The sequence below is a fragment of the Chiloscyllium plagiosum genome, chromosome 20, assembly GCF_004010195.1.
Source record: "Chiloscyllium plagiosum isolate BGI_BamShark_2017 chromosome 20, ASM401019v2, whole genome shotgun sequence".
Taxonomy (NCBI): Eukaryota; Metazoa; Chordata; class Chondrichthyes; order Orectolobiformes; family Hemiscylliidae; genus Chiloscyllium; species Chiloscyllium plagiosum.
The window spans coordinates 44,897,909-44,910,116 of NC_057729.1; the positions used below are offsets into that span (position 1 = coordinate 44,897,909).

Below are 12,208 nucleotides of genomic sequence, written 5' to 3' on the forward strand. Positions count from 1 at the left end.
AACTTTCAGCAATTGACTGATATACCAAATCATTGTGCTATCTATAATCTCACCAAATCATTATTTAATGACTATTCCAATGTAACTTCACAGTTTATTCATTGGCACCCTAATACGAATGTAAGAACCACACACTGAGTTTACTGTTTCTCTGACAAAAGGAGTGGGATCACTCAAGATAGGATGAGCACAACTTCTGCATTGGCGAAAATGAGAACTGCAGATGCTGGAGATCAGAGTCAAGATTAGAGTGGTGCTGGAAAAGCACAGCAGGTCAGGCAACATCTGAAGAGCGTGAAAATCGACATTTCAAGCAGAAGCCCATTCCTGATTAAGGGCTCCTGGCCGAAATGTTAATTTTCCTGCTCTTCAGATGCTGCCTGACCTGCTGTGCTTTTCCAGCACCACTCTAATGTTGATAACTTCTGCATTACACACTATTCACGGGTAAGCTTTTAAAAATAAATTGGATGTTTAATGTAACAAATACCACTAGCCCAGACTCCAACACAACAGAAACATTGATTAGCTTTAATACTCTCCACCCAAAGTGAACCTGACACCACTCAAATGTTTTTCAGTGAAGTCCATCTAGAACTAACCCTGCTTTCGGGCAAATACCGACCCAATTCTTCAGTCTTACTTCACTTTTGGGCAGAACTCAATCCAGTCCAATTCCACCTTTAGGCAGAATCCAATTCAATCCCCTTATCATATGAACCACAGCCAGCTTAATTCAACTTCCTGGAAGAACCTAACCAGATCCAAACCCCATTCAGACAGAAGACATCACTTTCAGATGGAACCTGAGCCAATCTACCACCACTGTTTCAGACAGAACCCTATTCAAAGCCATCTGTGGACATTACTGCGCCTGAACTGATCTCATTTTTCAGTATAACCCCAATCAATGCAACCACATTCACAAACAATAACCAAAACAGACCCTCTGCCAAACAGAAATTGTTTCAGATCAGCTACAAAATTAGCAATTCCCCCATCTTACTGACTGGTGCTTCACCATTGAAAGTTGTGGATTCTTGAATTCTATATTTCAATTGAATTTTTGGAGATAACCCAAAGGAAAAGGCATTTAACTAACAGGAGGAATGAAAACCAACACAAAGTCTCAATAGTCAGGACATAAAAGCAAACTGCTTAAATAGGCGTAAAAGGTTCCCTGGAACTTTATAGAGGAAAGATGGAGAGTTCTTCGTGTGTTCTCGACAACATATAACCTGAAAAACAATCACTAAGAGAAAAACATTACCTGATACATACCTCATTGCTATTCATGGAATCTTGAGTGTGTACAAACTGGTTGCCATATTTCCACACATTATAGCAGTGATGGCACTCCAGAAGTTCTTCTTTGGATATGGAACACTGTAGGATGTCCCAAGACTGATAATGCCATAAAAATGCAAGTTATTTCCAACAGGAAAGAGTAGGTACCTACACATGATGTCAAATAGACTGAGAAGGCTACAGAAGCAAACAATCAAATAGAATGAATAGGAAAAATCCAAGGGAGGAAAAATTATAAAACAGCACAAAGAAATATAAAGCTAGAAAGAAAATGGGAGACAGGAACTTCAGGACTCCATTTTCACATTACATATTGAATATAATCCTCTGCCTTCTGACTCAGATTTAATATTTTCTGGGAAATTTACTGTAAAATGACTGAAAATAAGTTTTGTTATTTTTTTTCACAAACTAAATTACTTCACAGTTACTTTCACTACAAATCACCCAGTTACTTCATTGCAATGAGATTAAAATCCAATTGTTGAACTCTTGCTGATGTGACAGATGACTAAAAAAGTTCATAATGTGGGGCCAGCAAAGGATATCGGAGGGTGAAATTCATTAGTAGGAACAACAATGACATTTCCACAAGGCGCTCCGTGAATAATCATTATTAAATTGGTTGAGTCCAAAGCTATTCCTGCTGTGACTGAGTTATGGCCCCATACCAAAAAAAGATTTGAAATGTGCAAGTACGGTAACATAACTTCTCTGACTTGAAGAGGCCAAACCCTTCCCATATTTAATTCAATGACATTTTCTGTGTGTGTTTGAATTCCTTTTTATCAAAATGCTTGCAATGAGTTTTTAAAAGATGGTGGGGAGAATCTACATTTCTGTACAACTTTGCAGAAAATCAAATTTAATTTGTTGAGCTTTATCCCAGGGTACAAGATACTTCAGTAATGTGCAACTGTCTCGGGCAGGTTAGGTGGCGCATTATCTGAGCCATTCTGTAATGAGAAAATAAATGAATAACTGCCGTACGTTCTCAATAGCTTCTTCAGTGATTTTTCAGAACCTGGATTAAACAGAAAGGCTTCAATCCAATTTGTACAACTTTAGATCAATCCAAAACTATAAAAGTGTACTTTTAAAACTGTTACAGAGTATTTTATTTCCGATGAACTCTAAATCTTAGCTTTTCGTACTTCTGTCAGCTTTTCATTCTTTACTTAAGTACTGATTATAACTGAGGGGGCAAACATGCAATGCCATTTGCAATCGGTGGCCATGATCCAGCTGCCAGAGACTGTCACTGCGAATCTCAAATTGTCCCTCCTCCACCACGTTAGATTTGCACACCTTTTGTTTAATTCAGCTGAGTGTTTCTTCGTACTGTACAGAATTGAAAGGCTTGCCAAGCCTGGAGTTTACACAAGGTGCTTACTGCTTCCTATCAGTTTCCTTTAGAAATCGAAGCGTGTGTGAAGGGAAGGGTAGCGGACTGTAATAGTCATGCCGTTTTGTAGAATCAGCCTCCAGTCAACACTCAGATACTCACATTTTATAAAGACGTGTTTCATTTGAGCCGCAGGTGGGTGGTCAGTTCGTCTTCAGCCAGCAGCCCTGGAATTAGGCCACTGACTGGGGGGAGTGTCTATAGGTAAACTTTCACAGCAGAAGTCACATCTGATCCACATTAATCAATAAAGTATGAACATGCATTCACAATGGGACAGACTGTGAGCATGCTGAGATAGAAAGGGTTGTGAAGTTCTTATTGCAACTGAGGCGATGGGGGAGGGTGAAATCGTTGCTAAATGCTGAACCTCACTGGGGACTTAATGCTTGACTTCTCTCCTGTGAGTATATTGCTACGAGCTACCTTGTCTGCCGGAATATCCTCCTGCTTACCTTGACTAAGCTGTTTTGCATGATGAGTCGAAGAGTTTCAGGGAGGTCCATTTCCCAGCTGTTGCTTGCGATAATGAATGACCCTCAGTCATTCTGCTGCTTTCTGCAATTGGGGGAGGAGCAGATATCCAGGAGGCAGAAGAAAAGACCAAAGTAATACTAACCTATGCACAATAACGCTCAAAGAAAGCATTTGCTTCCAATCTGGCTGGTAGAAATCTGCCTTTCACATTTGGCTCCTAGCTTCATAAAATGAAATGTGCAACAGATGGATCTGTATTAATGGGAAATTTGTTTCGCTTTTATCAGATTTGAGTTTAATTGATTACTGCGTTTTGATGCTATTAGAAAACAGGTGAGTGAAACTCATGGAAATGAGTAGGGGTTTAATCAGAGCTAAATATTTGAAAAAATGTTAAGAATTGCAAAAAAAACTTACATTTCCAGTATAAAGTCAATTCGGAGAAAAAAGCTCTCTTGTCGTGACGGGTACCAAATAATAGGTCATTTTGCTGTTTTGTAGTGAATCTTTGTTGGACAGAGGGTGATTAGTGGAATGATTATGTTGGTGATGGGCTGTTTACCCTATTAAACAAACTATGTTTATTCAGACAAGTAAGCGTTGTTAATCGCAGCAGCCCTGTAGTTCCTATTTATTCGTCGGGTTACACGTTACGATTCTGTAAAGTTTTTGTTAACCTGCAAGGTAAGTTACTCACTGCCACTGGTGCAGTTTGCACCTTGTGTGCAGTTCATGTTTATTGAGCAGCCTAATGCTTTCTTCCTGTACCCATTCAGACCCTATTTACTCAATCACTCACTATTCCTGAATGGGATTTCTGCTTAATCAGGTTAGCAAAGGTGTATTTGCCACATGAATTTGAGTCCTCCTTGGCATTATAAGATTACAATATATGGTCAGGATTACCAGCTGCCTTTGTTTAGATTAGATTAGATTAGATTAGATTAGATGTGCAAACTCCACACAGTCAGTCGCCTGAGGCGGGAATTGAACCCGGGTCTCTGGCGCTGCGAGGCAACAGTGCTAACCACTGTGCCACCGTGCCGCCCGTTTAGTGAGTAAGATGTACATATTTCTATGCATGGAGCTGAACCCAGAACTGTAGGCATTACTCTGCATCACAAACCAGCCATCCAACCAACTGATCTAACGAACCAGTTGATGTTACCCTAGAGGATTCTCCTTCTCAACCACTCCCTGAGGTCTGGTGACCGTCAGGTTAAACTACCACCAGTCATCTCTCTCTAATGAGAGATCAGTCCTATAATCTGGTAGGACCATGGTGACTTGTCTACTTTTGGTATTTGATGGGGCTGTAACAATGCATGAATGGCAGGCTGAGGTAATTAAGTGACAGGTTTAATCTGGGTTCCCTGACTGTGTCTTCAGATATAAAGATTAAGTTGGTGATGTTCCAGTGGCAAAGCAGGCCTCATGTTGTCTGGTAGCAGCTTCCTATTTTCAACACTTGCATTCTGTGAATATTCGTTGCATTGAAATCTCTTCAAATTATGTCCTATCTGCACTATTAAATCTTGTGAAAGCTGAGGTTGCACAATGGCATAAGAGTGGGGTGTGCCAGTTGAATCTGTCAATTTTTTTTTAAGTGAATGTTTTTGTTACAATTTGTGTTGCACAGGAGGGGAGCAGAAGATACTGGGATAAAGTCAAACTGGGGCTGGAGGGGACGTGAAGGCTCGGGCCATGAAGAGGAGCTGGAAAGGAAGAGAGTGGACGTAAACAAAAAGAAGGGACTAGTGTCTTCATGAAGTCAGGGAGAATCAGTCAGGGAATACAAAATGACAGGCCAAAAGTGCGGTTTCTCTACAATCCATTGTTTGGTCCTTAATGTTGATGTGAAGATGCTGTCTATCATGGCAAGGATCTATAGTTGTGGGGTTAGGTTTGCCAAGTACGCAGGTCTAGTCTAGCAGGAGGTACAGAGAGTGGAAGGTTCTAGATGCTGAGTCAAGGGATTGCAAGAATACATCAAGAATGATCTAGGAAGGGTGTAGGAGGAGAAATGTCTCTTGCAAGATATGCTCTGGGGGGGGTAAGGTCAAGGAGGAGAGCTGGCATGTGCACACTCACTGTCACAAGGTCAAAGGGCATAGTGGACAGTTCAAGAGTGACAGAGGGAAGAAATACAGTGAAGCTTTGAATATTAATAATGATTGGTTCAAACCTGGCAGAGGAGATGCAATACACACTCTAGCTATTGCAAGACAGAGAACACTTCAACAGGAGCAATAGTCCTCCTCACATGAGAGTGAATTGAATGAGTCTAAGAAGATTTCACTTGATTATAACAGATGCCAGGGCTAAACTCATATGCACCCTATTCATACACAAGCATGGTCCCATCGCCAGAACTTCATTGCTTGTTCAGAATATCTACCGGTGCTACCAGAATCCCTCCTGTAGCTACCCTTGAATTTGCATCTTCTGTCAAGTAGATTAGCAAGGCAAGTGACAAATGCCTATTGCCATGAACACTCACTGGTGAATATTGGTTTTGAGGACACTTGTTTCACACTTGGATGTACAACAGTTAGCTTACCATAGCTGAGAATTCAAATCCTGCATCATCATATGCTCACTTGGGCTTTGAGTGCACCTACAACTGTTCAGTTGTCCCTTTTGAAAGTAATCTCAGCCAAACTTTTTGCTACTGAATATATATGAGTATAAGGAAGGACTAGCTGAATCCAAAATATCAGCCATGCCCACATATTGGCAAATACAAAATTAGATACCACATGAACATCCGATGAAGAATAAATGCCACTGCACAATGTTGTTTCTCTATATAAAAAGATATATCCCCAACTTCCTTGTAGCAATTAATAATTGTCAACCATGAGGCATGCTAAGACATTTAGCTCTGACTAAACTAATCCCAAGAAATTACCATGATGCATTCAATAATAAAATGAACAAAGTAATTTGCAATGTTTACATATGATAGATTGAACTAATTTTAATTGCATGTCACCTTCGTTGTCCCTTGAATTCTTACATTATCTGTCTTGCTCAATATGCCTTGATGCAGTCTGGCCAACAGCAGTTGAGGTAGAGGCAGTCTGCTCAGTGCACTGCCCAGTTGTATTTGATGACCATGATAGGCATCTGCTGAAGGTCTCATGCTTTAAAGGTTTTGCTCTTCAGGGGTTCTGCTGAATCAATGGAAGGGCATCTCTCTTATTGAATGACGTGAGGTCAGTGACAGAGGGAATGTGGAGGGGACATACACACCGAAAGGATGCCTTTAGCAGAAACCTTATATATAGCTAACCCACAATCCCTTTCTGTACACAACCCCATCACCCAAAAGGTATTCACAAAAGTAAAATTGCCATATAATGTGGACTCAGTTTTCAAGTGGTACTAAGGCTACACCAGCATTTGCATGACTGACCCAGCAGCCCACTAACAAAGATATATTACTTCATGACTCCACGAGCATCCCATCGATGATGTGCAACTGTTCAACTTACCTGTGCTGTTTCGAATAGGTTGTTGGCCCTTTTCCTACACTGGACCCAGGACCTTTGGTGGACCCCATCATTGTTCATATCCTCTGCAATCTCTGTCCAGACCAACTTGGTCAGGGAGGAGTGGTTTATTTGCCTTTTATGAACAAGAACACCTGTCATTCACTGACAACCTGGAGGAGATTCTGCTGTGGGTACCAGTATCGCAGGAGGCCTGTCTGATCTAGTTCTAGACTATTTGAGCCATTGAAAAGTCTTCAACATAATGGGCATTAAGCAAGACAAAAAAAATTAATAATGAGCGAACAATGAGAGGCACAGTTTGAGGGGAAGTAGAACATGGTTAATAAAAAAGATGCTATGATAAATGGAGAAATGTTTTAGTAAGGTAAAGCATAGAATTGTCAATGCTGGAGATCTGAAATAAACAACAGAAATTGCTGGAGAAACTCAGCAGGTCTGACAGTATCTGTAGAGAGAAACCAGAGTGAGCATTTTGAATCCAGTAACTCTTCTGAATTGTCAACTGTTTTTTGGTAAATTGGATTTGGACAGGCTGCAAAAAAGGTTAAAGTATTGAATGGCTTAAAGAGTATAGACTATGGAGCTCACGGAGTAAAAGCTCCAACACAGACTTGATGAGCCAATGTCCTGCTTTCAAGATGTAAGATTCAGTTGTTCAATTAAATATGCCACCTTATGAATGTTCACTTCTATGATATCGACAGTTGATAAGGTACTTATTTCCCCAGCTATCATGGAAAAAGTTATTTTCTGTGTTAAGTACTGAGTGAAGGAGGTGAATAGCAGTCACTATGTGATGCGGTCTTGGGGGATCCTGTAGTAAAGTGGTAGTGACCCTCTGAGCCAAGAAGACCTGTGTTCAAGTCCCTCCTTTTCCCGAGGTGTGTCATTGTCTGTCTGAATAGTTTGATTCAAAGAATCGGTGAAATGGTACTAGCTGTTTATTATTTGTAGACTTTGGGCACGAGGAATTATGTCTAATTTTTAAATCCCTTGAGCCATATGAAAAATATCTTTGATATTTGTTTACAGTAAAAAACATTTGATTGCAATTCAACTAAACAAATGGCTGTCTTAAGTGATATTTCAGCAACATAAGGAAATAGGGAACTACTTCCTGTCATAAGATTGCCCAATTGAAATCAGCATGATTTTATTTTGGTAAAGTAGGACCAGATTTGGACTATTTTATTTTATGGTGTAATGATGAATTTGTAATTGTAGTATTATCAATGGAATTTTTCACGGCAAACATTACTGCACATTTTCAGATATTTGTGTATCCAGGCATGGTCAAATGTGTGGTTTAATCAAAATTATCATTACTCAATTCCATGGCAGTTTGTTTTGGAAAATGAGCATCTAGGGGTCAATTCGAACAATTGGCTAGAATGGGATGCTGAATAACATAAATTACTGTACTCATCAAGTTGCGACTTAGGGTTCATTTGGTGCAGTGGTATTGTCCCTTCCTCTGAACCAGCTGTCTGAGGTTCAAGTCTCTGCTGCTCCAGAGCTGTATAATAACACCTCTGAAGGGGTTGATTAGAAAGCATCAGTCATGATGAGAGCAATGGCCCATTTAAAATCATCATAAAATCCCTACAGTATGGAAGGAGACCATTCAGCCCATCAAGGCCTCATCAACCCTTTTAAAGAGCATCCCACCCAGACTCACTGACCCACCCTATCCCTGGGACCCTGCATTTGCCACTTAGCCTGCATACAATGGGCAATTTATCACAGCCAATCCACCTAATCTACACATTTTTGGACTGTGGAGGAAACTGGAGTACTTGGAAGAAACCCACGGAGACACAGGGAGAATGGGCAAACTCCACACAGACCGTCGTCTGAGACTGAACTCAAACCCAGGTCCTTGTTGCTGTGAGGCAGCAGTGCTAGCCACTGTGCCACCCCTTGGGAGGTTTTACACTTCAGCTGTACACCCCACTCATTTTGGGGAAACAAATTACTAAACTAGTTCTTGACCTACCTCCTCTTTATCGCCTTTGAAGATAGATATTTTGAATGAACCTTTTCAGGTCTGTTATGATGCAATTCTGAAGCAGATAGGAATTAAAGCTGGCTCAGAAGTAGGGACACTACAAAAGTATCATAAAACATCTGAACACACACTTCTTCACCCTCAGTGATAAACACTAGCACACCTTAACACACAAAAATAGAGTCATAAATAGAAAAAGACCATTTGGACTCATTGGGGAGTTCTAGACATTCCAGCCCAGAGGTAAGGGCACCACAAGATTATTTAAATAATTTTGAATCAACCTATTCTGGCATATCACTGCAGATGAGACTCAAACTTGAACCTCTGGCCCACAGAAGCACCACTGCATCACGAATCCCTAAACACACCCCTTCTCAACTGTAGCCAGTCACATAATGGTAAGAATTTGAGATAGTTTATGTCACTACATGTCTATGATTAATCAACCCTGAGACATCAATAACAATAAAACAGAGGGAGAGAGTTGGTAGTCTGTTGTTCACACATGGTCGGGGCTCTGTGGCACATATAAATGCAGAGTAAAACTTCAAACTTTTTCAATGATGCCCTACTTAGAAATGTGACATTGAGGCTAATATCAATCAACAGTGAGTCTCATGAAGGCTAGCAGATTGGTCAGACAAGGAACAGACGAAGTTTAATGCAGAGAAGTATGAGTTGATGCATTTTGGTGGAAAGAAGAGGCAATATGGATTTAATGGCACAGTTCTAAAGAGCATATAGGAACAATAGGAACTTCGAGGTCATATACTTTGAAGGTGACTGACACATTAAGAAACTAATTAGGGAAGCATATGGAACCTTGGTCTGTATTAGTAAAAGCAATGAATACTAAAGTAGGGAAATTATGCTGAACCTTTATGAAGCCCTGAGTAGGCTACATTGCATCCAGTTTTGGTTGCCATAGCTTAGCTAGGTTATGAAGGTCCTTGACACTGTACAGAGGAGATTTACCAAAAATCTTCCAGAGATGGATGAGTTAAGCCACAAAGTTAGGTTGGAGACATTATGATTATTCTCCTTGGAGCAAAGGAGATTGGGGAAGATTTGATAGAGGTAGACAAAGGAACAATGTTCCCATTCACAAATGGTGCAAGAGCTACAATACAAATATAAGGGATATGAAGAAATATTTTTTTGGAATGGCAAGTGTTAATCATCTGAATATCACTGTCTATGAAAGCAATTAAAGACAAAGAGAAGCAATAATTTCATCAGAAAATTGGATAGGCACATGAGGGAAATGGTTGGACATTTCTATAGTATTAGAGAGGGGAATGGGATTGACTGGATTGCTCCACAAAGAGCTGGCATGAACTCAATGGCCAATTGGCCTCTTTCTGAGTCTTTATGGCTCTGTTTTTAACTGTTCAGTTTTTCATTCGAGGGAACTGGCTTCAACATCCTACAGACAGTGAAGCCTGATGGGTGTTGCTGAGGGGCATTTCACATCAATGGGCAGTTGCTTCTAAATTCCCAGCCCTTCCCTTGGTCAAATATTAGTCCAAGTCTTGATTGCAGCAGCTCTCTTGACCAGCTTCTGTAAAGATTCCTGAATCCTTGTTTATCAATACCACCTCCAAGTAGAATTGCACTGTACAGGACATTGGTTAGGCCACTGTTGGAATATTGTTTGCAATTCTGATCTCCTACCTATCGGAAAGATGTTGTGAAACTTGAAAGGGTTCAGAAAAGATTTAAAAGCATGTTGCCAGGGTTAGAGGATTTGAGCTTTGGGAAAAGGTTGGACAGGTTGGGGCTGTTTTCCCTGGAGGGTCAGAGGCTGAGGCGTGACCTTATAGAGGTTTACAAAATTATGAGGGGCATGGATAGGATAAATAGACAAAGTCTTTTCCCTGGGATCGAGGAGTCCAGAACTAGAGGGCATAGGTTTAGGGTAAGAGGGGAAAGATACAAAAGAGACCTAAGGGGCAACTTTTTCTCAGAGGGTGGTACGTGTTTGGAATGAGCTGCCAGAAGAAGTGGTGGAGGCTGGTACAATTGCAACATTTTAAGAGGCATTTGGATGGGTATATGAATACGAAGGGTTTGGAGGGATATGGGCCGGGTGCTGACGGTTGGGATATCTGGTCGGCATGGACAGGTTGGACCGAAGAGTCTGTTTCCATGCTGTACATCTCTATGACTCTAAATCAGCAGAATTTGAAAATTAAAGAATCATTCTCTGGGTGGTGTATGTTACAGTTCAGAGGTTGGACACATATACGTTTTAACTGGATACTCCTCAATTCCCGGTACAACATTCTTCAAGTAGGAGATTGCTGGGTAAGAAGAAAGGAAGGAAAATCAAAGGGGAACGTTATGATTGAATGGTTGACCCCCGACATTTCTTTGCAGCTGTTTACAGAATCAGATTGGGAATGACCTGGCTGTATCCTTTATCTTTAAATGTAAAGGTGCATTGTTTCCTGATTTTTAACAAGGTTAGATTTGCCGTGAATTTGCAACTCTGGGATTAAGAGAGCAAATTTCTGAAGACCATGACTACAGCATTATCAAAAGCTGGACCAGGGAAGAAGTGTATTAATATGTTATTAATAATAAATTTACAAATACAATGACATCAGCGCTATAAATCATACTGGCACACGCCACCCGAAATCAGTTACGCATAAACAAATTTATAACAAATGGGTTCATGCGCCAAAACTATGAGGAACTTGTCAGGACAAATATTGCTGAGGTTCTAAAAGATCACTGTTTGCAGTAAAATTCTTGCAGGTCTATTGGGTGTACATAAAGGATGCTCATGCCTTTTTTTTAAAAATCCATTTATAACAGTGTTAAGGCTAAAATGCAAGAAGTTATAAAAGAAAAGGATTATTTTATTGTAAAACATATACCCATATGCAGAATGAAATTAGTTGTGTGGCCAGTGTAATTAATTTGGAAAGTACCACCTGTTTTCCAAAATAAGAATAAGTTCATAGCTCCTATTAATCTCTTGGCTGTGCGTAAAGTAAGCAGAACAATGAATAGAAAGGTGAGCTCTGCTAAGTGTGTCTCAGAGACATCCATATGCTGGTCACAGAAGTGGGAACCTTTTGAAGTCACACACAGCTGTCATCTCTTGTGTTCTGCTCTCTGACTCGAGTCTGGAACACTCTTGCAAAAGCTGAGTTCAACTATTTCATCATATGTCATTGCCTCGGGCTCCAAGAATGCAAATCAGACCCCACAAATGTCTGAGTCACACGGCAAGATCATATTGTTACATTTGAAACCAGTTGTCACTTTTATCCTTTGCTTCTGTGGGTGAGAGTAACTTTCTGTAACCAATCAATGCCACAAAGTAATTGTATAGGTTAGAGCAATGGCACAAAGGGAGTCATACAATCTTCTATTTTTTCTCTATGTTCTAATGTCCACCAGTGAATACCAGAGTAGTACAAAAAAATGAGTTTTCAGTGTATAAAGATAATTTTCTGACAAAGACTGATACAGATT

General features: G+C 40.3%; 1 protein-coding gene across 9 annotated transcripts in view; it reads left to right on the forward strand.

Annotated features, from left to right (window-relative positions):
* The window catches only part of LOC122560227 (eyes absent homolog 1-like), a 261,694-nt gene that overhangs the window by 65,194 nt on the left and 184,292 nt on the right, over positions 1–12,208 (forward strand). Inside the window, exon 1 of one of the 9 annotated variants that reach the window (XM_043710686.1) lies at positions 2,900–3,116. The exons of 6 other annotated variants lie outside the window; for them this stretch is intronic. Coding sequence is in view for 2 of the 3 variants with exons in the window: in XM_043710682.1 (XP_043566617.1) it covers positions 3,426–3,523 (98 nt within the window). In the remaining variant the exon portion in view is untranslated. Of the gene's footprint in view, positions 1–2,899; positions 3,117–3,297; positions 3,524–12,208 lie in introns of those variants that run through there. 2 more of the 9 variants (XM_043710682.1, XM_043710683.1) reach the window with 2 other exon arrangements.